The 27760-nt window shown below is 49.1% G+C and overlaps 1 protein-coding gene across 1 annotated transcript in view; it reads left to right on the plus strand.

Moving 5' to 3' along the window:
* si:dkey-256h2.1 (uncharacterized protein LOC337520 homolog) overlaps positions 1 to 27760 on the plus strand; it is a 322407-nt gene that overhangs the window by 46873 nt on the left and 247774 nt on the right. The window contains exon 4 of the mRNA XM_038797529.1: positions 11449 to 11609. Within this exon, the coding sequence (XP_038653457.1) occupies positions 11449 to 11609 (161 nt within the window). The remainder of the gene's footprint in view (positions 1 to 11448; positions 11610 to 27760) is intronic.

Raw genomic sequence — 27760 nt, forward strand, 5'->3', positions numbered from 1 at the left:
CTCCTGGTAAATATCCGATACCTTCCCCTCTCCCACCCAGGCACTGGAGACTACTCTATCCTGTATCCCCCGTGGCGGCAGCAGCAGCGGAAAGGCCGGCTCCTGTTTTCTCAGGAAGTCGCGCAGGGGCTGATTTAGCTCACTGGGCTAAATCGCTGGCTTTTAAAGCAGACCAAGCAGGCCAGCAGCACGGTTCGATTCCCGTATCAGCCTCCCCGGACAGGCGCCGGAATGTGGCGACTAGGGGCTTTTCACAGTAACTTCATTGAAGCCTACTCGTGACAATAAGCGATTTTCATTTCATTTCATTTCACCTGCAAATACCTAAACCCGTTCCCTGCTGGCAGTTCAAATTTATCCTCCAAAGCTTTCAAGCTGGGAAAGCTCCCGTCTATAAATAGATCCCCCATCCTTCTAATTCCTGCCCTCTGCCAATTCCGGAACCGGCCATCTAGCCTACCCGGTACAAACCTGTGGTTATTATAAATCGGGGTCCAAATTGATGCTCCCTCCACTCTCTTATATCTCCTCCATTGCCCCCAGATCCTCAGAGCCGCCACTACCACTGGACTTGTGGAGTATCGGGCTGGCGAGAACGGCAGAGGTGCCGTTACCAGTGCTCCCAAACTGGTGTCTTTACATGACGCCGCCTCCATCCGCTCCCATGCCGACCCCTACCCCACTACCCACTTCCTAATCATGTCTCTTTAGCCGCCCAGTAGTAATTGCAGAAGTTCGTCAGCGCCAACCCACCCTCCCCCCCCGACTGCGCTCCAGCAACACTTTCTTCACTCGCGGGGTTTTACCCGCCCACACAAAGTCCGAAATAATCTTACTCACCCGCTTGAAAAAGGCCTTTGGGGATGAAGATGGGGAGGCACTGAAAGACAAACAGAAATCTGGGGAGGTTCGTCATTTTCATGGTCTGTACCCTCCCTGTCAGTGATAGCGGGAGCATGTCCCATCTCTGATGTCCCCTTCCATTTGTTCTACCAGCTCTATAGGTTTAACTTGTGCAGTGCCTCCCATTCCCGGGTCACCTGGATTCCCAGATATCGAAAGCTCTTCCCTACCATTCTAAGCGGCAGCTCTCCCAGTCTCTTCTCTTGTCCTCTTGCTTGGATCGCAAACATCTCGCTTTTCCCCATGTTCAATTTATACCCCGAAAAATTGCCAAATTCCCCCAAGGTGCGCATTACTTCCCCCATCCCTTCCAACGGGTCCTCAATGTACAACAGCAGGTCATCTGCATATATCGAGACCCGGTGCTCCACCCCATTCCCCTCCGAACCATCCCTTTCCAGTTCCTAGAGGGTCTTAACGCCATGGCCAATGGCTCTATGGCCAGAGCAAACAATAACGGGGAGAGGGGGCATTCTTGCCTCGTCCCTCGCTGAAGTTTAAAATACCCCAACCTCAGCCGGTTCGTACGCACACTCGCTACTGGTACCTGATAGAGCAACCGCACACAGTCAGTAAAGCCGTCACCAAATCCAAACCTTCCCAGCGCCTCCTACAGGTAATTCCACTCCACCCGATCAAAATCCTTCTCCGTATCCATCGCTACCACCGCCTCCACCTCCTCTCCTTCTGAAGGCATCGTAATAACATTTAGAAGCCTTCAAACATTGGCCTTGAGTTGCCTGCCCTTTACAAATCCCATCTGGTCTTCCTCTATCACCCCCGAGACACAGTCCCCTATTCTTGTGGCCAGTATCTTAGCCAGCAGCTTGGGATCCACATTCAGCAGAGAAATTGGGCTGTATGACCTGCATTGGTCCGGATCCTTCTCCCATTTGAGGATCAGTGAAATTGAGGCCTACAACATTGTTGGGGGGAGGACTCCCTTCTCTCTTGCTTTATTAAATGTCCTCACCAGCAGTGGGCTCAATATTTCTGAAAACTTCTCATAGAATTCCACCGGGTAGCCGCCAGGCCCCGGGGCCTTGTCCGACTGCATGCCCTCCAGCCACGATTATTTCCTCAATCTCAATTGGGGCTCCCAGCCACTCCACCAGGTCCTCCTCCACCCTCAGGAACCTCAACTGATCCAGAAACTGCCTCATCCCCTCCACCCCAGATGGCGGCTTCGACTCATATAATTTACTATAGAAGTCCTTAAACACCTTGTTCACCCCGCTGGGTCCAGGACAGTATTACCATCTCTTTACTTTACTTATCTCCCTGGCTGCCTCTCTTTTCCTGAGCTGGTGCACCAACATTCTGCTTGCATTTTACCTGTACTCATAGATCGCCCCCCCCCCTTGCCTTCCCCAACTGTTCCACTGCTTTCCCTGTGGTCAACAGCCCAAACTCCACCTGTAACCTCCGCCGCTCCCTCAGTAGCCCCGCATCCGGGGTCTGCGAGTATCTCCTGTCCACCTGGAGTATCTCCTGCCCTAACCTATCCCTCTCAGCCTGTTCCGCCTTTTCTCTGTGGGCCCGTATTGAGATTAATTCCCCTCTGACTCCTGCCTTCAAAGCTTCCCAGACTGTCGCTGCAGAGACCTCTCCCGTATCACTTGTTTCCGGGTAGTTCTGGATGGACTTGTTAACCCGCCCACAAATCGCTTCATCTGCTAGCAACCCCACATCCAGTCTCCACAGCGGGCATTGCCTCTCTCCAGACTAACCCGTAGATCCACCCAATGCGGGGCATGGTCCGACACTGCGATTGCCGAGTACTCAGTATCCACCACCTTCGGTATTGATGCCCTGCTCAGAACAAAAAAGTCGGATGCCGCAGCCGGCCTCCTCCCTGTCCTGGATTTTGACTGGTCCACTTCCGGATCAATGACTGTTTTGAAGCTCCCCTCCTATGATCAGGTTATGTGACTCTAAGTCTGGGATCTTACCTAACACCTGCCTCATTAATTCCACGACATCCCATTTCTGAGCATAAATGTTCACAAGTGCCACTAGCACCCCCTCCAGCTTCCCACTCACCATTATGTACCTACCCACCTTGTCTGACACGATTCTCCCTGCCTCGAATGCCACTCGTTTGCTGATCAAGATCGTTATCCCCCTGGTCTTTGAGTCCAGTCCTGAGTAGGACAGTTGGCTAACCCACCTCTTCCTTAATCTCGTCTGGTCTTTAACCTTTAGGTGTGTCACTTGTAGCATCCGTTCGCCTTCAGTTCCCTCAAATGCGCGAACATGCGAACCCTCTTGACTGGCCCATTCAGTCCTCTCACGTTCCATGTGATCAGCCTGGCCCGACTAGCCATCACCTTTTTAGGCCAGCCTCGAGCTCGCGCCCTCTGCTTCCTTGAGCCCCCACTCGGGCTGCCGACCTCCCATTTGTCCCCTAGTATCAGTTCCTCCCCTGTCAGCAAAGCGGCTCTTCCCCTCCCCCCCCCCCCCCCCCCCCCCCCCCCAGCAACAATACTATAAACCTAATCCCCCAAGTCATGCTCCAGCTTAACACCTGCTCACCCCCCACTGCGCTTCTGAGAGTCAGCTGACCCATGCTGACTTGATAGCACCCGCCCCTGGCACCAAGCAGTCTGTCTCCCAATTGTTTTCTCCTCCCCCCCCCCCCTCACATGAATAAACATTTTAAAAGCATCACATTCCCCAGTAACCAAACATCAGAAAAAACAGTGAAGAAACAGGCACTTTAGAAAGATAGTAACCTAAAAAAGCAGAACCAAATTCAAAGTCCTTCCCCCCCTCTAACAAGGTCCCTGCAAGACAAAGCAACCTTTAACCATCCACACAGCCCATTATTTCATATAGAGCTACTTAAATTTATAATATCCAGCACCACAAATCGCTGCCACAGTACTTCCCCAAGGCTTATGTGTCTTTTAATTCACCTCCAGCTTCATTTCTTTAATAAAGGTCCATACTTTGTCTGGCATTTCAAAGTAGAAGTCTTGTTCCTTATGTGTGACCCGCAGACTGGCAAACTTTACCCCCTTCTTAAAGAGGGTAATTTTTGCCCGATTAAACCCAGCTCGCCTGTTGGCCAAATCCACTCCCAGGTCCTGATAGATGCGCAACTCACAGTTCTCCCACTTGCTGCTCCGTTCTTTCTTGGCCCACCTCAAAATGTATTCCGTGTCCATAAAACGGTGAAAACGTACCACCATGGCCCTCGGCGGTTCGTTCGCTCAGGGCTTCCTCGCGAGGGCTCTGTGCGCTCTGTCCAATTCCAGGGGCCGAGGGAATGCCCCAGCCCCCATCAACTTCTCCAACATGTCTGTCACATAGGCCCTCACATCCGATACCTCACTGCCTTCTGGGAGGCCGACAATTCTGAGATTCTGCTTCCTGGCCCTGTTCTCCTGGTCCTGCAGCTTCTCCTGCATTCTTTCCTGGCGATCGTTCATGATCCCCACCTTGTTTTCCAGCACGGTTATATACTTCTCGTGCTGGGACACCTTTTGTTCCACCTCCTGGATTGCTCACCCGTGGGTTTCATGATTTTGAATCACTTGATCAATTGAAGCCTTAATTCGGTCCGGCGTGTCCTTCTTCAGCTTGGCGAAGCAATCCTCGAAAAACCTCACCAGCTGCTCCGTCGACCACTGTGTCGTCTCCCCACGGCTCTGCTGCCCCGCCATGCTGTCCCGTGTTACCAGCTCTACTTCCGTCTCCCTTATAGAACTTTGTCGTCTCACACGGCCACTTCTGGTCCAATTCTCCATACACCGGAGGGGGATTTCTCCCTACTGTCTCACTCTTCACCAATTTATCCCATAAAATCCAAAATAAAAAATGGGGGGGGGGGGGGGGGGGGGGGGGGAAGGTCCAAAAGTCTGTTCCAGGCGGGAGCTATCAAATGTGCAACTTACTCCTCCATGGCCGCCACCAGAAGTCCATCCTGGGCTTTATAAAGAGAGTCACAGAGTACAAAAGCAGGAAGATTATGATGAACCTTTATGAAACACTGGGTTGGCTCCCGCTGCAGTAATATTTCTGATTCTGACCATTCAGTGCTGGAAGCATTTTAATTAGTTAACCAGGTCAGGAAGGGTGAATATAGTTGCATTTTCAGCTGCATGTGTACAAACAACAGGGCAGCACGGTAGCACAAGTGGATAGCACTGTGGCTTCAGAGCACCAGGGTCCCATGTTCGATTCCCTGCTGGGGCACTGTCTGTGCGGAGTCTGCACATCCTCCCCGTGTGTGCGTGGGTTTCCTCCGGGTGCTCTGGTTTCCTCCCACAGTCCAAAGACGTGCAGGTTAGGTGGATTGGCCATGATAAATTGCCCTTAGTGCCCAAAAAGGTCAGGAGGGGTTATTGGCTTACGGGGACAGGGGAAGTGAGGGCTTAAGTGGGTCCGTGCAGACTCGATGGGCCAAATGGCCTCCTTCTGCACTGTATGTTCTATGTAACTCACCCCCTTCACTCTGCCTTGTGAAACCTATTTAGCAAAGTTGTGGCGGATTTATGGAGGGTACAGAAACATTTTTATGAAAATGGTTTCATAACTGCTTCGGGAAGAGAAAGTTGAGAAGAGATTTGACACAGACACTAAACATCATGAGGGGTCTGGACTGAACAGATAGAGAGGAATTGTTCCCATTGGCAGAAGGATCGGAAACACCGATTTAAGGTGAATGGCAGAAGAACCAAAAGAGATATCAGAAAAAGAAACCATTTTACACAATGTCATTAGGGAGTGGAATGCACTGAACTATTTTGGACTTCTGGAATGCTCTGGCAGTGTGGTGGAGGCTTTCAACAAGGAATTGGATAATTATCTGAAGAGAGAGAATTGGCAGGGCTATGGGAAAAGACAGAGGTGGGGGGGGGGGGGGGGAGAGAGAGAGAGAGAGAGGGGGGGAGGGGGGGAGGGGGTGTTTAGCCAGGTGGGACTGGTCTGATTGCTATCAGGTTGACTCAGTGTTTGTAATAAAAATATAGCTGTCTTAAAAGACTAGAAATGTTCAGTTCCGGTTTGATAGATTGTATAAATTCTTTTTGAACAAGGATTTAGAACACCCTATTATATTTCTCCAATTAAGGGGCAATTTAGCGTGGCTAGTCCACCTACCCTGTGCATCTTTGGGTTGTGGGAGTGAAACCATCGCAGACACATGGAGAATGTGCAAACTCCACACGGACAGTGACCCGGTTTTAAGATTTAAAAAAAAAAATGTATAAAGAAAGGAATGGGGCCTTGATGACCTAAGCCTCAGAGCAGCGGGTTCCAGCCAGAACAGCACCTTCGTTGGCAGTCATCAGCCGTTGATGCACACCACACCGTCAGGGGGCCGGGGGGGAGCCCGCCCGGAAAGAGATGTGCCACGAAAGGCAGGGCCCCACCCCAACTCCTTCCAGCCACCACAAACAAGCGAGGATTCAAACATTCCAATTTGGTTCTATCATGCAAAAACACTGACCAACAATTCTCAGAACATAATATATACTTTGTGAATCAAGAAAAGGCAGAAATGAAATTTGTGCAAGGATGAAAAGACGGATGAAAAAATGAGCAGAACTGGAGCTCACGAAACCGCAGCTGCTTGTACACACATCACGTGATCCCCGCAACTGCTTGTACACATACATCACGTGATCCCCCGCAGCTGCTTGTACACATACATCACGTGATCCCCGCAACTGCTTGTACACATACATCACGTGATCCCCACAACTGCTTGTACACATACATCACGTGATCCCCACAACTGCTTGTACACATACACCACGTGATCCCCGCAACTGCTTGTACACATACATCACGTGATCCCCGCAACTGCTTGTACACATACATCACGTGATCCCCGCAACTGCTTGTACACATACATCACGTGATCCCCGCAACTGCTTGTACACATACATCACGTGATCCCCGCAACTGCTTGTGCACATACATCACGTGATCCCCGCAGCCGCTTGTACACATACATAACGTGATCCCCTCGCCCCGCTGCTGATCCCCTCGCCCCGCTGCTGATCCACTCGCCCCGCTGCTGCTCCTCTCGCCCCGCTGCTACTCCCCTTGCCCCGCTGCTGCTCCTCTCGCCCCGCTGCTGCTCCTCTCGCCCCGCTGCTGCTCCTCTCGCCTCGCTGCTGATGCTCCCCTGGCCCCGTTGCTGATCCCCTGGCCCCGCTGCTGCTCCCCTGGCCCCGCTGCTGCTCCCCTGGCCCCGCTGCTGCTCCCCTGGCCCCGCTGCTGCTCCCCTGGCCCCGCTGCTGCTCCCCTGGCCCCGCTGCTGCTCCCCTGGCCCCGCTGCTGCTCCCCTGGCCCCGCTGCTGATCCCCTGGCCCCGCTGCTGCTCCCCTGGCCCCGCTGCTGATCCCCTGGCCCCGCTGCTGATCCCCTGGCCCCGCTGCTGCTCCCCTGGCCCCGCTGCTGCTCCCCTGGCCCCGCTGCTGATCCCCAGGCCCCGCTGCTGCTCCCCTGGCCCCGCTGCTGCTCCCCTGGCCCCGCTGCTGATCCCCAGGCCCCGCTGCTGATCCCCTGGCCCCGCTGATGCTCCCCTCGCCCCGCTGCTGCTCCCCTCGCCCCTCTGATCCCCCTTCACCCCGCTGCTGATCCTCCCCTCGCCCCGCTGCTGCTCCCCACGCCCCGCTGATTCTCCCCTCGCCCCACTGCTGATCCTCCCCTCGCCCCACTGCTGATCCTCCCCTCGCCCCGCTACTTTTGTAATGATTCCATTGTTCATTTGCATCAACAACAGCGGAATTGTATTCAATCACAATCTGCAACCTCATTGTCCGGGATAACCCCCCACTGTATCATTACCCGCAAACCAGTGGATCAACGCTGGTTCAAAGAAGAGTGCTGGAGTGCATGCCAGAAGCAACATTAGGCATACTTAAAAATGAGATGTCAACCTGGTGAAGCTACAACATAGGACTACTTGTCTGCCAAACAGCATAAGCAGCAAGTAATAGACAGCGCTAAGCGATTCCACAACAAATGCATCAGACACAAGCTCTGTAGGCCTGTCTCATCCAGCCATGAATGGTGGTGGATAATTAAACAACTCAGTGGAGGAGGAGGCTCCATAAATATCCCCATCCTCAATGATGGAGGAGCCCAGCACATATGTGCAAAAGACACATAGGCTAATGCATTCGCAGCAATCTTCGGCCAGAAGTGCCGAGTGGATTTGACAAAGCGTCATCTGGACTTGAAACGTTAGCTCTTTTTTCTCCCTACATGTGCTGCCAGACCTGCTGAGATGTTGCAGCATTTTCTCTTTGGGTGCTGAGTGGATGATCCATCTCGGTCTCCTCCGGAGGTCTCCAGCATCACAGATGTCAATCATCAGCCAATACGATTCACTCTACATGATATCAAGAAATGGTTGAAGGCACTGGATACTGAAAAGGCTATGGGGCCTGACAATATCCCTGCAATAGTACTGAAGATTTGTGCTCCGGAACTTGCCGCACCCCTAGCCAAGCTGTTCCAGTACAGCTATAACACTGGCATCTACCCGGCAATGTGGAAAATTGCCCAGGTATGTCCTATACACAAGAAACAGGACAAATCCAACCCAGCCAATTACCGTCCAATCAGTCTACACTCCATCATCAGCAAAGTCATGGAAGGAGTCATCAACAGTGCTTTTAATAATAATAATCGCTTATTGTCACAAGTTGGCTTCAATGAAGTTACTGTGAAAAGCCCCTAGACGCCACATTCCGGCGCCTGTACGGGGAAGCCGGTACGGGAATTGCGGCAGTTACTTAGCAATACCTTGCTCACGGATGCTCAGTTTGGGTTCCGCCAAGGTTACTCAGCTCCTGATTTCATTGCAGGCTTGATTCAAACATGGACAAAAGAGCTGAATGCCAGAGGTGAGGTGAGAGTGACTGCCCTTGACATCAAGGTAGCATTTGACCGAGTATGGCATGAAGGAGCCCTAGCTAAACTGGAGTCAATGAGAATCAGGGGGAAAACTCTCTGCTGGTTGGTGCCATACCTGACACAAAGTAAGATGGTTGTGGTGGTTGGAGGTCAATCATCTCAGCTCCAGGACATCACAGCAGGAGTTCCTCAGGGTAGTGTCCTCGGCCCAGCCATCTTCAGTTACTTCATCAATTACCTTCCTTCCATCATAACGTCATAAGTGGGGATGTTCGCAGCAGATGACCGCAGAAGACTGCACAGTGTTCAGCACAGTTCGCGACTCCTCAGATAATGAAGCAGTCCATGTCCAAATGCAGCAAGACCTGGATAATATCCAGGCTTGGGCAGAGAAGTGGTAAGTTACATTTGCACCACACAAGTGCCAGCCAATGACCATACCAATAAAAGAGGATCTGACCACTGCCCCTTTCATTAATGGCAATACCATCGCTGAATTCCCCACAATCAACATCCTAGTATCTACCATTGATCAGAAACTGAACTGGACAAGCCATATTTATACTGTGGCTACCAGAGCAGATCAAAGACTACGAATTCTACAGTGATCACCTCCTTATCCCACAAAGCCTGTCCACCATCTACAAAGTACATGTCAGGGGTGTAATGGAATACTCTCCACTTGCCTGGATGAGTACACCTCCAACAATACCACAGAAACTCAACACCATCCAGGACAAAGCAGCCCGCTTCCACAAACATTCAATCTCTCCACACTGATGAACAGTGGCAGTCCTGTGTACCATTTACAAGATGCACTGCAGGAACTCGCCATGGTTCCTTAGGCAGCACCTTCCAAACCCATGACCACTACCACCTGTAAGGACAAGAGCAGCAGATACCTGGGAACTCCACCACCTGGAGGTTTCCCTCCAAGTCACTCACCACCCTGACTTGGAAATATATCGCTGTTCCTTCATTATCACTGGGGCAAATCCTGTAACTCCCTTCCTAAGAGCACGGTGGGTGTACCTACACCTCGGACTGCAGCAGTTCAAGAAGGTAACTCACCACCACCTTCTGAAGGGAAACTAGGGATGGGCAATAAATGTTGGCCGAACTAGCGATGCTCACGTGCTGTAAAATGAATTAAACATTTTTTTAAACAGTCCTGCCTCTACCTCATCACAGATTTACCCTTTTGTTGTTCCTTCCCCTACACCCCCTCATGCCTGTGCTTTTAAAATCTGTTACGTTGGTAATACAGCAGTTATCATGGGGGATTTTAATCTACATGTCGATTGGTTTAACCAGGTCAGTCAAGGCAGCCTTGAGGAGGAGTTTATAGAATGTATCCGTGATGGTTTCCTCGAATAGCATGTAATGGAACCTACGAGGGAACAAGCGGTCCTAGATCTGGTCCTGTGTAATGAGACAGGATTGATTAATGATCTCATAGTTAGGGATCCCCTCGGAAGGAGCGATCACAATATGGTGGAATTTAAAATATAGATGGAGGGTGAGAAGGTAAAATCAAACACTAGTGTTTCGTGCTTAAACAAAGGAAATTACAATGGGATGAGAGAAGAGCTGATTAAGGTAGACTGGGAGCAAAGACTTTGTGGTGAAAAAGTTGAACAGTGGAGAACCTTCCAAGCGATTTTTCACAGTGCTCAGCAAAGGTTTATACCAACAAAAAGGAAGGACGGTAGGAAGAGTAAAAATTGACCATCGGTATCTGAGGAAATAAGGGAGAGTATCAAATTGAAGGAAAAAGCATACTAAGTGGCAAAGATTATTGGGAGACTAGAGGATTGGGAAATATTTAGGGGGCAACAGAAAGCTACTAAAAAAGCTACAAAGAAGAGTCAGATAGATTATGATAGCAAACTTGCTCAGAATATAAAGCGGAACTAGGGGGCATAGCCTCAAAATAAGGGGAAGTAGATTTAGGACTGAGCTTAGGAGAAACTTCGTCACCCAAAGGGTTGTGAATATATGGAATTCCCTGCCCAGTTCAGGAGTTGAGGCTCCTTCATTAAATGTTTTCAAGATAAAGATAGATCGTCTTTTGAAGAATAAAGGAATAAAGGGTTATGGTGTTCGGGCAGGAAAGTGGAGCTGAGTACACAAAAGATCAGCCATGATCTCATTGAATGGCGGAGCAGGCTCGAAGGGCAGACAGCCTATTCCTGCTCCTAGTTCTTATGTTAATCTGCTATCTCCACAGGTGCTGCCAGAGCTGAAATTCCGAGCATTTTCTGTTTATGTTTCAGATTTCCATCATCTGCAGTATCTTGTGCTTGCCACAGCACAGTAGCACATGGGTTAGCACTGTTGCTTCACCAGCGCCAGGGTCCCGGGTTCGATTCCCACTTGGGTCACTATTTGTGGAGTCTGCATGTTCTCCCTTTGACTGCGTGGGTTTCCTCCGGGTGCTCTGGTTTCCTCCCACAAGTCCCGAAAGACGTGCTGTTGGGTGAATTGGACATTCTGAATTCTCCCTCAGTGTACCCGAACAGACGCTGGAATGTGGTTACTAGGGGATTTGCACAGTAATGTTAATGTAAGCCTCCTTGTGACAATAATAAAAAGATTAAGATTATTATTATTCAATTTTAGGTATTTTTCTGTCTAAACGTTTAATCTTTTTCCGTTTCTTTCCAGGTCATCAATATGGCAACTTCTCAAGCATTAGGGGTCCTAGTTTATGTAAGGCCTGGCTTGTCACTTCAGGATATGGACTGTCAAGGAGAAGAATGCCTCACTGCCATAAATATCCCAGCCTCAATAATGCATTTTCAGAAAGATGTGATTGATGCATTAAGGTAAACTTTCAATTTTTTTTTCTTTACTAATTCATTTTGCATATTAGAATTACACTGGTTCAGTGTGGTTACGGATTTTATACAGTGGTTTTAGATGCATTACTGGATCAGTTTGATATCAGACTCCCTCAGAACATATTTCAGTCAGGTGCCATTTTATGTATGTTCTGCCAAGCTACAGATATGTTGCCAGTTTTGCCTCATATTGCACTGCTTGAATGCAATATGCAATAGATCTTAAAGCGGTGTCAACTATTTTGATTAACACAAATAACAAGTAAACTAAATCAAATAAACAGAGGGACAAATTAAAGTAGCAGTCCCTTAGAGGGAAACTGAATTAAGCAAATCACAAATGAGCCTTAAAACAAATCATGCCAAAAAGTTATTACTTCTGCTGGTCATTAAACCTACAAGAGCAAAGCTTAGCTGTTGAATCTTTGCACTATTGAGTTGCTGTTTGCTGACAGCAAGATAACTGGGCTCTCTTGAAGGCCTTTGTCAGGCGTGGTTAACTTCTCCAGAAGCTTTTTACTGGGGAATGAATTACATAGCATTGCACAGACCTTAATACCAATTGACATTGATAGCTATCCCAATCAATAAGGGAATTGCTTTTGAATGTGGAGCCATCCCACATATTTTCTGTAATGAACTCCAATTGGCTTTATTGGTTGGCCAATTGGAATGAGCTCCCTTAATGATAGCTTATTGAGGGGGCCCATATAATCACCTGTGTAGGCTTTGTGAGCCAGTCTTAAGTTGACTGGACTGCTAGCAGCACTGTTTGTAGCTGCTCCTGTAATATCGTTATTGTAAATAAATATTGGTGTGGTGACGGAACTCCTGCCTCCCGTGGATTACTACAGTGGCGACGAGGTAAACTAAGAATTTTGCGGAGACCAGCTGCCGCACTCGGAGGGTAAGCCTTGCCCTTGTAAAAATGCCGTTTTTTGGGAGGTTAGAGGCGGGTATTGAGGACTGGTCCCAGTATGTGGAGAGAATGTGTTACTTCTTCCGGGCAAATGATATACTGACGGACGAAAGGAGACGGCTTATCCTGCTGTCGGCGTGCGGACCCTCCGCTTTCGCCATTATACGTAGTCTGACTTATCCCGATGCGCCGGACACAAAAACTTTCCAAGAAGTAACGGAATTGGTGAAAGAGCACTATGACCCAAAACCACCCCTCATTTTGCGTAGGTACAGATTCTACACAGCGAAGCAGGAAGACAGGGAGTCAGTCATGAATTTCTTGACCCGCCTGAGAAGGCTGGCGGAAAAATGTGAGTTAGGCCCGACGCTAAATGAAATGCTTCGGGACCGGTTGGTGTGTGGTATAAACGACCTCACAATACAGAAACGCCTGTTGGCGGAAACGGAGCGAGACTGCAGGCAGGCGTTACAGCAAGTGGGGCGCATGAACTACAGGGCACGCCAATGAAGGTAGATACCTGTGAGAGGGACTACCACAACGGGTCCTGCTACCAGATAGCCGCTCTCAGGAAAAACCTGAGGAATAGAGGGAAAAAGAAAAACCCCAGAACTGCCCCCAAGTCTGCCAGGACTAACTGGAGACAGAGGGAAGTACCGGCTGAGGCTCCCCCAACAGAGAAGGACCGTTTCTGGCACCAGACAGAGTGGGGTAACAACGACAGAAACCCTAGAAGGAGGTGGCAAAAGAGGAATAGCAGGTGGGGACGCAGGGAAGTACACAACCTAGTCGCCCCATCCTCCTCCGAAGGGGAACAATTATATAATATTGCAACGAAGAAAGCAGAACCCATTAGGATTGTCCCACGGGTGAACGGGCGGCCGACAATAATGGAAATAGACACGGGTGCGGCCGTATCAGTAATGGGAGTGGCAGCATTTAGAAAAATCAAAGATGGACCCCAGCCATTAACCCTAACAAAAACATCGACGAAACTTAAAACCTACACGGGGGAACCCCTGGAAGTTCTAGGCACGACTCATGTACCCATGGAATATGAGAAACAATTGCTCAGATTACCGTTGACGATAGTAGAGGGCTCCGGGCCGAGCTTAATTGGACGGAACTGGCTGAAAGACCTAAAATTAGATTGGATGAAAATTTTCCAGAGTGGAAGCGGGCAGTTGAGTGGAGTACTCCAAAAATACCCGGAGGTCTTCCAGGAAGGTTTGGGGGAAATCATAGGCGCCAAAGCAACTTTGCACGCAGACCCAGAAGCCCTTCTGAAATTTTGTAAGGCCAGGCCGGTACCTTTTGCATTAAGGAAGAAAGTAGATGACGAAATAGAAAGGTTACGGCGCGACGGCATTATCAGACCAGTACAGTTCTCGGAATGAGCAGCGCCGGTGGTACCAATTTTGAGGCCAGACGGCTCGCTACGTCTCTGTGTAGATTTCAAACAGACAGTAAACAAATACGCACTGCTGGACAAATACCCAATCCCGAAAATAGACGACCTATATGCCAAATTGGCAGGTGGGCTTTTGTTCACGAAACTGGACATGAGCCACGCCTACTTGCAGTTAAAACTGGACAAGGGCTCCCAGCAGTTCGCTACGATCAACACCCTGAAGGGCCTTTTTTGTTATACTAGGCTACCTTTCGGAGTGTCATCAGACTGCGCTATATTCCAGCGTACGATGGAAAATATTCTGCAGGGACTACCGCAGGTGGCGATTTATTTGGACGATGTCTTAATTACGGGAAGGACAAACAGGGAACACTTAAGGAACCTGGAGGAAGTGCTCAGGCGTTTTGCAAAGGCAGGCGTACGGCTAAAAAGGGAAAAATGTGTTTTTCTGGCCCCACAAGTGACGTACCTGGGATATAAAGTAGACGGGTCAGGCTTACACCCATTAGAAGACAGAGTAAGGACAATAACGAAGTCCCAGCTCCCACCACAGTCCAGGAGTTACGATCATTTCTAGGGTTGGTAACCTATTATGGAAAATTTATTGAAAATAGGGCATCGATCCTAGAACCCCTCCACCAGCTACTAAAAAAGGGGCAAGAATGGAAATGGTCCACCCGCCAAAACCGAGCATTTAGGGACATTAAGGAACAGCTGTCATCCGAAAATGTCCTAGAGCATTATAATCCAAGGAAGGAGTTGGTGGTCACTTGTGATGCATCCCCCTATGGGGTAGGAGCCGTCTTAGCCCATAGAGGAAGGAATGGGGAAGAACGGCCAATAGCCTATGCTTCGAGGACCTTGGCGATGGCTGTGAGGAAGTACGCCCAAATCGAGAAGGAAGGACTGGCGGTGATATTCGCAGTAAAAACATTTCACCAGTATCTGTACGGGCGGAAATTCACCATAGTGACTGACCATAAGCCGTTATTAGGGTTATTAAAGAAGACAAGTCACTACTCCCGATTGCATCAGCTAGAATCCAACGCTGGGCGTTGCTACTGGCAGCATATAGATACGTTCTGGAGCACAGACCGGGAACGCAAGTAGCACATGCAGATGCTTTGAGCAGACTTTCCCTCCCGGACACTCCGCCGCAAATACCAAAAGTAGAGGAGACAGTAATGACTCTAAATTTTTTGGACACCCTACCAGTAGACGCCCAACATATTCGGTTGTGGACGCAAAAAGACCCAGTTTTAGCCAAGATGAAGCATTTATTGCTAACAGGGGAAGTGGAAAGACCAGTGGAGCCCCAGATGCACCCATACTGGAGCAGAAGGGACCAAATAACCGTAGAAGACGGTATCCTACTATGGGGAGCCCGGGTAATCGTCCCAGCTCAGGGCCATCAGGCAATCTTGACTGAGTTACATCACGGACACCCAGGGGTGTCTAAAATGAAGATGCTAGCTCGAAGCTACGTTTGGTGGCCAGGTTTGGACACAGACATAGCAGCCTTGGTACGTCGGTGCCAGGAGTGCCAACAGGGGCAAAGAGTGCCACCAGCGGCGCCATTGCACCCGTGGGAATGGCCAGGCAAACTGTGGACCCGCCTGCATATTGACCACGCCGGCCCTTTCATGGGCTCAATCTTTTTTGATGATAGTGGCGGTAGTGATAGCTCATTGAGGGGGCCCATATAATCACCTGTGTAGGCTTTGTGAGCCAGTCTTCAGTTGACTGGACTGCTAGCAGCACTGTTTGGAGCTGCTCCTGTAATATCGTTATTGTAAATAAATATTGGTGTGGTGACTGAACTCCTGCCTCCCGTGGATTACTACATTTTCTTTCTGTGGGTCTCTATGAAAGTGGAGCCAAGTCTTTGAACCCACAGCAGTCTGACTCAGATGAGAATACTTCCAGCTGAGCCACAGCTGACTAACTCCAGGAACTGAATGTAAAAAGCAGAAGAATGCCAAATGGATTTCAATCTCCAACAACTGATTTAAATTGATGTCATTTAAATGCAAGTTTAATAGTACCTGAATATGCAGTTGTGCATTTTAATTCATCTTCCTCACATTTGTCAAGCTTACTTATGTTTTCATACTTGTACTTGCCATAAAATAGTTTAAAAATGACAGAAATAAACAGGAGGGTGTTGCTGACTGGGTGAGTGTTTTGTGTAATAGCTCTGTTCAATGCACAACGGTGACCCCTAAACTTCCATTTGCCTTTCGTTCCACATTTCCTCCTGGCTCACACTGGATTTTCCTGTACTTTGCCCGTTGCAGTATTTCAGTGAAGCTGAACACAAGTTTCAGGAACAGCACCTCATATTTTGACTGGGCACTTTGCAGCCCTCTGTATTCAACAATTTTAGATCATAACCTCCATCTTAATTTTGTGTTTTTTTGCTGGTTTGTGTTTTTCCTCTCTTGTTTCATCCTTATTTCCTTTACTTTGCATTCAGAGAGCAGCCATGCAGAATCCTGTAATTCATGTCTGCTCTAGACACATCTTTTCTTTCTTTATTTGTTCCATTTCCACACACATTGAACTGGAAGTATTCAACCTTTTGCCATTTGATCTCTTCTGACCTCTACCCTTCTGTTATATGTTCTTTTTCTTACTCTCCATCTCTCACTTGATCAAAATCTATTATATTTCTAACTCTTTCAAGTTCGAATGAAAGACCTGAAACATTAGGCTGAATTATATCATAGATTATCATAGAATTTACAGTGCAGAAGGAGGCCATTCGGCCCATCGAGTCTGCACCGGCTCTTGGAAAGAGCACCCTACCCAAGGTCAACACCTCCACCCTATCCCCATAACCCAATAACCCCACCCAACACTAAGGGCAATTTTGGACACTAAGGGCAATTTATCATGGCCAATCCACCTAACCTGCACATCTTTGGACTGTGGGAGGAAACCGGAGCACCCGGAGGAAACCCACGTACACACGGGGAGGATGTGCAGACTCCGCACAGACAGTAACCCAAGCCGGAATCGAACCTGGGACCCTGGAGCTGTGAAGCAATTATATGGACCCCCGCAGTTGGGAAAGCAGGTGGCTGGGCCTGTAAATTAGGGCAGTGTATCATCGGCATATGCCTGCCAGCTGGACGCCCACCCCCACCATGATTTTATGAGCGGTGGGAAGGCATCAGGTGTATCGCTTACCTGCACCCCAATTGAGAACTTTAAGTGGCCATTTGATGTCTTATTAAGGTTGCCATCAACCTCCCACCTGGATTAAATTGATGGTGGGAGAGGCCCACATGGATTCCAGAAGGTGGGTAGGAGGGAGCATTCCTTAACTGTACTCCTTGGCCTATTAAAGGGCTCCCCAAAGTTCTAATTCTCCCTCCCTGTGTTCCCCTTCTCATGGTCTCTCAAAACCTGACCCAGCCCTCCCTGAAACCCTAACCCTTAAAAACAAAACCCTGATCCATCGCAGCTTGCTTCCACAATGCCCAAGTGCCGTGCCTGCAGTGGCCATCTCTCCCACTGGTGCTAGCAATACTGGGGGGGGGGGGGGGGGGTTTAATCTCCACATCGGCCATCGCGGACTGTTACAGCGGCCGGCGCGGAGGAATGGAGTGTCCCTGCGGCACAGGCCCGCCCGCGGATCGGTGGGCTCCGATCGCGGGCCTGGCCACCGTGGGGGTACCTCCCGGAGCCAGATCCCCCCCCCTACGCCTCTCAAGGGCCCCGGAGACCACCTGTAGAGCCAGGTCCCGCCGGTAAGTACCTGATGTAATTTTCGTCGCCGGGACTGGCCATAAATGGGCGGCCACTCGGCCCATTGCGGGCCGGAGAATCGCCAGGGGTCCGCTGGCAGTAGCTGCCGACTGGCGCGGCGAGATTCCCACCCCCGCCAAATTCCCGGTGCCGGAGAATTTGGCAGCTGGCGGGGGCAGGATTCACGCAGCCCCCCCCCCCCCCCCCCCCCCCCCCCCCGGGCGATTCTCAGACCCGGGGGGGGGGGGGGGGGGGGGGGTGTCGGAGAATCCCGCCCAGTGACTCTGTGTCTTTCTCTACAATGCTGATGGACCTGCTGAATATTTTCAGCATTTTCTGTTTTATTTTATATGTTATTTTAAGAGTCCTTCCTGTTTGTTTCTTTTATCCTCATTTCTTTTATGTTATTTTATTATTTTGGTGTGTGATCCCATAATCAGAATGTGCCATTAAGGAGAAGACTCAAGTTTGAAGCAGTCTGCTTGTCAGGAAACTCCTAGATTTTGTTTTTGGAAAGGATAAGTCAGACACCTTGGAACCAAATGGAATTTAGGAACCAGGTTTGGAAGTAGTCTGATCAGTTGGTTGGCCAGGGACAGTGGTCTGCCTGACGACGGTTATTAATTAAGACTATAAGACCATAGGACATGGGAGCAGATTTAGGCTATTCGGTCCTTTGAATGTGTTCCGCCATTCAATCATGGCTGATATTTTTGTCATCCCTATCCTTCTGCCTTCTCCCATAACCCCTGATCCCCTTATTTTTAAAAAATATTTTTTTATTCTCCTTTTACACATTTTCTCCCATCAACAATAACCAATAATCAGTAACAAATATGGCAATCCCCATATCAATAACAACGATCCCATCCTCCCACCAAACCACAAACATTAGCCCGCATGTTCACACAAACAAATGACAAAAAGGAATTGGGGATCACCTACAGTCGCCATTAACACACACACCCTCCCCCCAACGCTCCCACCCACCTCCTCCAACTAATGTTCGATGTTATCCAGTTCTTGAAAGTGCATATTGAATAATGCCCATGAATTATAGAACCCCTCCATCCTTCCCCTCAGTTCAAACGTAGCCTTCTCAAGAGTCAAGAATTGCAACAGGTCCCCCCTCACGCCAGGGCACAGGGTGGAGAGGTTGCTCTCAAACCCATCAGGATCCGCCTTCGGGCGATCAACAAGGCGAAGACTACAACACCTGCCTCCGCACCCGTTTCCAACCCTGGCTGGTCCAACACCCCGAATTTGGCTTCCCGGGTCCAGTTTCATGTGCACCACTTTAGAAATTACCCTAAAAACCTCCTTCCAGTAATCCTCTAGCTTTGGACAGGACCAAAACATATGAACGTGATTAGCGGGGCTCCCCCCGCAACATTCACACACATCTTCTGCTTCAAAGAATCGGCTTATCCTCGCCCTCGTGGTGGCTCTGTATGCCACCTTCAGCTGTATCAGCTCCAACCTTGCGCACGAGGTGAAGGCATTCATTCTCCGGAGCACCTCCCACCAGAACCCCTCCTCCATATCCTCTCCCAACTCTTCCTCCCACTTTGCTTTGATCCCTTCCAGTGGTGCCCTCTCCTCTTCCAAAATAGCTCCGTAAACCGCTGACACTACCCCTTCTCCAGTCCCCCTGTAGTCAGCACCTCCTCCAGCAATGTGGAGGTCGGTTCCCCCGGGAAGCTCTGTACCTCCTTTCTGGCAGAATCTTGAACCTGCATGTATCTAAACATTTCCCCCTGCTCCAGCCCATACTTTGCTTCCAGCTCCTTCAATCCTGCAAACCGACCCCTAAGAAACAAATCTTTTAGTGTCTCAATCCCCTTCTCCTCCCATTTCCGAAAACTTCCATCCCACTTCCCTGGCTCAAATCTGTGGTTCCCCCGAATCTGCATTTCCCTTGACCCTGCCCCCAACCCGAAGTGTTGGCGAAACTGCCTCCAAATTCTCAATGAAGCTATTATTACCGGACTCCCTGAGTATTTCCCCTGGGCCATCGGGAGCGGCGCTGTTGCTAGTGCTTTCAATCCCGGCCCCTCTTCAAACTCTCCTCCATTCTGACCCACTGGGAATCAACCCCTCTGACCCAGCTCCGCACCTTCTCCACATTCGCCGCCGTGATAGTAATATATTAGGTCGGAAAACCCAAACCCTGTGCCTGCCTTCCCCTCCGTAGCAGCACCTTTCTAACTCTGGCCACCTTCCCTCCCCATATGAACGAAGTAATCCTTCCCTCAATCTCTCTGAAAAAAGCCTTTGGCAGAAAAATCGTCAGGCATTGAAAAATAAACAGAAATCGCGGCACCAAGTTCATTTTGCATGTTGGGCCTGTACCCGACCCACCAGTGACAGAGGGAGACCATCCAACCGTGCCAGATTGGCTTTCACTCTCCCCACCAAACTAGAAATGTACCTGCGGAGACCCCCCATCCTCCCATTCCCGGGCAACCTGCACCCCCAGGTACCTAAAATGAGTACCTGCCCTACGTAGTGGCAGCCCCTCACCCCTGCCCCACTCCCGGCTGAGACACAACGAAATACACACTCTTGTCTGGATTTAGTTTGTACCCTGAGAAAGACCCAAACACTCGAAGCAGCTCCAATATTCCCCCTATCAACACACTCGGTTCCGACATGTATAACAGCAAGTCATCAGCATATAAGGACACCCTATGTTCTATCCCCTCCCGCACTATTCCTTTCCACACCCCCGAAATTCTAAATGCGATGGCCAACGCTCAATCGCGAGTACAAACAGCAGGGGGGACATAGGACATCCCTGCCTAGTCCCACGGTGGAGAGAAAAGTATCTCGAGCTGATGTTATTTGTGCGGACACTCGCCCTCGGCTCCTCGGGCTGGTTTAGCTCACTCGGCTAAATCGCTGGCTTTTAAAGCAGACCAAGCAGGCCAGCAGCACGGTTCGATTCCCGTACCAGCCTCCCCGGACAGGCGCCGGAATGTGGCGACTAGGGGCTTTTCACAGTAACTTCATTGAAGTCTACTCGTGACAATAAGCGATTTTCATTTCATTTCTTATATAGTAGCTTTACTCAGTTCACAAATCTTGGTCCAATCTCAAACCACTCCAGAATTAGTACCTCCATTCTACCCAGTCAAATGCCTTCTCAGTGTCCAATGCCACAACCACCTCTGTTCCTTCCCCTCTGCCGGTGCCATAACAACGTTCAATACCGTTCTAATGTTTGAAAAGAGCTGCCTCCTTCTCACGAACCCCGTCTGATCTTCACCTATCACCTTCGGGAGGCATTCCTCCAGCCTATCCGCCAGTATCTTCGCCAATACTTTTACGTCCACATTCAGAAGTGATATGGGCCTATACGACCCACACTCCGTCGGATCCTTATCTTTTTTTAGCAACAGGGAAATTGATGCCTGCCCCAAAGTTTGTGGCAAGACTCCCTTCCCTATCGCCTCTTGAAACATCCCCACCATCAGGGGTGCCAGCTTATCCTTGAATTTTTTATAATATTCCACCGGAAACCCATCCAGCCCGCCACCTTCCCCGACTGCATCCTCCCAATCGCATCTTTTATCTCCTGCTCCACTATTGCTCCTTCTAATGTAGCCCTATCCCACTCCCCTAACCTCAGGTACTCCAACCCATCTAGAAATTCCTGCATCTCCCGGTCTACCCTAGGTGGCTCTGACCTACACAACCTCTCATAAAATTCCTCACAAACCTTGTTAATCAGTTCCGGAGCCACCACCAACTTCCCTGCCCTATCCCTCACCTGAACAATTTAAACCCTGTTCCCTTTATTAATCAAGAACCTATCTATCTCTGTCTTAAAGACAATGATTTGGCCTCCACAGCCTTCTGTGGCAAAGAGCTCCACATATTCACCACCTTCTGGCTAATGAAATTCCCCTTCATTTCAGTTTAAGGATTGTCCCTTCAGTCTGAGGCTATGTCCTCGGGTTCTAGTTTTCCCCTACTAGTGGAAATATCCTCTCCATGTCCACTCTATCTAGGCCTCTCAGTAACCTGTAAGTTTCAATAAGATACCCCTTCATCTTTCTAAACTCCGGTGAGTACAGACCCAGAGTCCTCAACTGCTCCTCCTTGGACAAGCTCCTCATTCAAGCTATCATTCTTGTAAATTTCCTCTGGACCCTTTCCAAGGCCAGCACATTCTTCCTTAGATATGGGGCCCAAAACTGCTCACAATAATTGGTTCCTGCATGATGCTTTCTGAGAGAACTGGACAGAAATGTTTCGACCTTGGAAGTGAAAGTAATTATCTCTCTCTCCTGCTTACTGAAGTGTAAGAACTGCTTTATTGTTCTGTAAACAATGAGTACCTGGGCATCCTTTGCTGTCAACTTGGAATAATGCCCAGTCTGCAGATATGGTAGACAACCTTGCCAGAGAAAACCATCTCAAGCCTAGAAGGAAGAAGTATCAAACACTTTTAAGGCACATTGACAGGAAGTCATCCCAATGCGTTAAAGATCTTTATCTTTTATTTTATTAATATTTTCTTTACCATACACCACTCTTTCCCCTCTGTTGTTTGTCCATGTGTGTGTGCGGAGAGTGGGGGTTGTTCAAAATGGAAGTCAGTTACATTTTTTGTCCATTTAATTACAATACTGTACACAATAAAAAGTTACTTATGTTAAAATTACAAACCAGGTGACTGGAGTTTATTGGGCTCAGCCACGGACTTCATGTATTTTAAATAAAATCCAACTTTACCTGTTTTGCAACTCTGGGTTAAGTGGTGCTGGGTGGAATTACCGGCAGCACGGTGGCACAGTGGGTTAGCTCTGTTGCCTCACAGCGCCGAGGTCCCAGGTTCGATTCCGGCTCTGGGTGGAGTTTGCACATTCTCCCCGTGTTTGCGTGGGTTTCGCCCCCACAACCCAAAGATGTGCAGGGTAGGTGGATTGGCGACGCTAAATTTCCCCTTAATTGGAAATAATGAATTGGGTACTCTAAATTTATTTTTAAAAAAGGTCGCTGAAATTTACTGTGCATTAGTCCAGCGTATTGTGACGTTATACTGGTTTATTCTGACTATGTTAAAGACATAATTGGTAAACATGGTACATTTTACTTTCTGATCCTCTTTCCCTCTACAACCTTTGATATGGTTGACCAAAGCATTATCCTCCAATGCCCTTCTTCATTGATGTGGAGATGCTGCCATTGGACTGGGGCGTGCACAGTAAGAAGTCTTACAACACTAGGTTAAAGTCCAACAGGTTTGTTTTGAATCACTAACTTTCGGAGAACAGCTCCTTCCTCAGGTGAATGAAGAGGTGGGTTCCAGAAACACATGTATAGACAAAGTCAATGATGCAAGACGATACTTTGAATGCAAGTCTTTGCAGGTAATTAAGTTTTTACAGGTTCAGACAGAGCAACAGGAGAGAGGGATAATCACAGGTTAAAGAGGTGTGAATTGGCTCAAGCCAGGCCAGATGGTGGGGGGTGAATGTAATGCAACATGAATCCAAGGTCCTGGTTGAGACCGCACTCGTGTGTGCGGAACTTGGCTATAAGTTTCTGCTCGGCAATTATGCGTTGTTGCGCGTCCTGAAGGCCGCCTTGGAGAACGCTTACCCGGAGATCAGAGGCTGAATGCCCTTGACTGCTGAAGTGTTCCCCGACTGGAAGGGAACGTTCCTGCCTGGCGATTGTTGGGCGATGTCCTTTCATCTGTTGTCGCAGTGTCTGCATGGTCTCGCCAATGTACCACGCATCGGGACACCCTTTCCTGCAGCGTATGGGGTAGACACTGTTGTTTGAGTCGCACTTGTATGTACCACATACCTGGTGGGTGGTGTTCTTATGTGTAATGGTGGTATCCATGTCGATGATCTGGCACGTCTTGCAGAGATTGCCATGGCAGGGTTGTGTGGTGTTGTGGTCGCTGTTCTGAAGGCTGGGTAGTTTGCTGCAAACAATTGTCTGTTTGTGGTTGCGCGGTTGTTTATTCATTGACCACCCTGTGAGGCATACCTACCCCTCCATCCCCACCAACTTCCTAGGCCCACCGTCCTCCCAAAATGGCTCAGCTCCACCCTTCGAATGGGACCAAGCCCTGCCCCTAATCACCGTCAACCAACTACTCCTCCCCTTCCCCGTCCCCACCACTTCCTCTTGAAACCTCTCCTCGCAGCATACTCCCCATCCCCACACCATTGATACCTCCTAGGCCCGCTGAAACCTGTTGACACATGGCTGGGCTGACCATAACCCCTTCCCCCTCAACTTGCTCCTGTTCACTAGCCAACTTAAGTTTGCTGGTGAGGTGGCCGCCACCAGAGCCCCTCCACCCCATATAGCATAGCGGTTAACGCTGTTGCTTCACAGCGCCAGGGTCCCAGGTTCGATTCCCGGCTTGGGTCACTGTCTGTGCGGAGTCTGCACGTTCTTCTCGTGTCTGCGTGGGCTTCCTCTGGCTCCTCCGGTTTCCTCCCAGAATTCCAGAAAGACGTGCTTGTTGGGTAATTTGGACATTCTGAATTCTCCCTCTGTGTATCCGAACAGAATGTGGCGACTAGGGGCTTTTTACAGTAACTTCATTACAGCGTTAATGTAAGCCTAATTGTGACAAATATAAAGATTATTATTAATACGAAGACCCACAAAGAAACCCGCCCTTCTAGACAACCAAATATGCTAAGCACCAAACCAAGGGGAAAAAACCCGACCCATCACTGTCCCCAAACCGACTCCTCCCAACTATAATATAAGAAATCAATGTCCAAACTCAGTTCAGTCCCAGATTTTCAGCTGTCATGAACACCTCCGCTGGTATTCTCCCTTTTGGGGACTAAGTCCCCACACCAGCCGGAGAATGGGCGAGAATCACTCCGGACTTTTTCCTCGAAAGTCTGGGGTGAATCTCATTTTCCAGGGGGCTAGCAGGGCCCCGGCGTGCGTCCCGGAGTCCTGGCTGCCGGCAGGGCCCTGCTGTCCAGACCGCGCGGCCACTCATGCGCACGGCGGCCGCAAGCGGGTCCACGCAATGTGCGCGGTGGCCCACTTAGGCGCCAGCGCCATGGCAGAGCCATACATCGGGCCCACGCGGAGGGAGGGTAGGTCCCCCACAGATCGCGATGGCCCGCCAATCGGTGGCCCCTGATCGCGGGCCTGGCCACCGCTGAGGGCCCGCCAGAGTCAGATTCCCCCCCTCCTCCCACTATGACCACCACCGCCACCTCCCACCACCAGGACCGGGAGGTCGTCTGCGGCTTCCAACTGGCGACCACACGGGCGCGGCTGGCGCCGATTCCCCGGTCAGCGGAGAATCGGCGGCCCAGTGTTGGAGCGGTGTGACAGGAATCTCCCGCACTCCCCAGCAATTCTCCGACCTGGCACGGGCTCGGAGAATCCCGGCCATGGTTCTTGGAGTCATACGTAACTCTCAGTTTCACCGGGTAGACCACCGCGAGCCGCACAGCACTCTTATACAGCGTTGCCGTTGCCCTTTTAAAAGGCCCCACCGTCTTACCAGCTCCACTGTGACCGCCTGGTATTACGAATACCACTGCTGTCTCACCTCACCTCCTGATTCTGTTTGGCCCAATGCAAGACCCTCTCTGAAAACAGACTATCACAGCTCTTTGTGGATCATTCGGGCCCTGATTGTGAAAACATTGTCAAATAATCTCTCTCTTACACAGGCCCCACAGGCATTCCCACAATCCACGCCATGTTGTGTTTTCCAGGTCTTCCACTTTGGCTCTCTCTGCCATTTATTACTTTCCTTCACCATCCACAGCTTCTCTCCTATTGAGGCCAGCTGGTCGTTGTGCCGGTTACAATGCCTCCTCCACCTCCTTCAACACCTCACCATGCTCCCTCGCCATCGTTCCAAGAGCTTTCTTTATTGGGGTCAGCATACCCTCCTCCAACTGTTTGAGCATTCCCATCATCTCCTTCCCACACTGCTCAAAATGCTTGGCAAACTGCCGCTCAAACTCCATCGCCATCACCGCGGTCAGCGTGTCCAATGAGTGCTGTGTGGCCCACCTGGCAAGCTTGTTCCTGCCATATTTCCTCCCACAAAACTCCGCACCAAACTCAGACCTGCAGGCGAACTGGCATTCATTCCTCTTCATGCCATATTCTTTCATTGGGATTTCGACATCCTCTAATTCCCATTTTACTGAAATAGTTCATATAAAAGTCCCCCTCAAAACTGGGTGAAAACGGCCAGAAACTAAGAACTCTAACAGGAGCCACCCAACGTGTGACCTCCACCTACATGTCGCCAGTGGAAGTCTCACTCTGAAGCATTCTGTTTTCTTTGAAAATATTTTTATTCTCCTCTTTTTTTCACATTTTCTCCCAAATTTACACCCAACAATAATCAGTAGTGAATGCAATGTCAATCCCCATATCAATAACAACGATCCCATCCTCCCACCAAACCTCTAAACATTAGCCCGCATGTTAACATAAACAAATGACAAAAATGAATCCCCCATAGTCACCATTAACACATACAGTCCCTCTTTCTCTCAGTTCCGCCCCATCCTCGCACTCTGAAGCATTCTTGTTGATTATTTTATGTCTCAAAAGCACAGACAGCTCGCACCAATGGGTTGGGAGATACCTCAAGTCATTCCACAGTAATCTGTCTAACGAGTCAACTGCTCAGCTGAGTTCAGAGGTCAAAGCTGAAATCATAGATATGTGAACAGTCCAATCAAGGGCGGGATTAGTAACTAGTAGGCAGGAAATCAGGCTAGTGAGAGGCTGGCGTGTCCAGGAGTGGCAGCACGAGGCAGTTTTAATGGAAAGGCCTCAATCTCAACAAAAATGGTTCGGAAGTCAGGAGAAAGTAGATGTTCTGCTTAAAAAAAAGGGAAACTAATGAAGCCAAAAGGTACGTTGCCGTCTATTTTAACTGCCCCATGCTCATTGACTTCAATGCAGAAGCAATAATCAATTTATTTCCCCTTTACCATAGCTTGGGGCCTTGTTTTTGGGAAGGATTTTCTTTCCTGGTTGTTTCCTATAACAGTGAACAGTTTATATTACAAAATTGGCAGCTAAGTATATACATTTAAAAATGGACATTTAAAAAAATTAGATCAACAATATTTTCAGTTTGATTAATAAGCCCTTTCCTTAAAATAAAAATCGTCAAGAGTAATGTTCCCTGGAAGCTGTGTGCACTGTAGATCCCCACACAGAGCATGTACAAGTCAGCTCCTTTGGGCTACCATGCATGTATGGTTGCACAAAGATATTTAAAAGGGCTGTGCTGTGCTCGTAAATAAATGGCCCTTGCTCTCTCAAAAATATAACCGGGTACCATGCTTAAGACTAGAACTCTGAAATTATGGTGCATCTTTCGACCAAATTAAGGCTTAATTCATTTGCAATTGCTGTGCACTGTTTCAGCCATCAGCCTACCTGGAATTAACAAGACATTGCTGCATTTGCGCAGTAAATATGAATTGAAGTTGCTGTAGTAAACTTGGTCAAATACTTAATTGCATAAGAGCCCTGTTAATGGGACTTAGATGCATGCACTGCCTCGCAAACCTCCTTGGCCCAGAAATGGATTGTTGAAACTGAAGTCTTCAGTCTTGCAACTAGTAAATTGTTCTTGGAGATTTGGAAATTCAAACTTTTTTTTCTTAATTTCTGCACTCTGCTTTTCCCCTTCTATTAACCCAGTCTTTCTTCCCTTCTATTTCTTTTTCTGTACTTAACTTTAGTCAAATTCCATTCATTTCCTTGTCATTTCCCAACTCTTCTTTCTCTGACCGTGATTAAATGCCATTGGTTAAGGCAGGGGTGGGCAAACTTTTCCGTGCAAGGGCCACATTCAGAAATTCACAATTCACAAAGGGCCGCATAGTATATTAAGTAAAATAATTACTTCACCCGGTTATGATTCTGGGCGCCTCATATAGAACATAGAACAGTACAGCACAGAACAGGCCCTTCGGCCCTCGATGTTGTGCCGAGCAATGATCACCCTACTCAATTCAACATATCCACCCTATACCAGTAAGTAACCCAACAGCCCCCCCCCATTAA

This window comes from Scyliorhinus canicula, chromosome 5 (genome assembly GCF_902713615.1).
Source record: "Scyliorhinus canicula chromosome 5, sScyCan1.1, whole genome shotgun sequence".
NCBI classification, from domain to species: domain Eukaryota; kingdom Metazoa; phylum Chordata; class Chondrichthyes; order Carcharhiniformes; family Scyliorhinidae; genus Scyliorhinus; species Scyliorhinus canicula.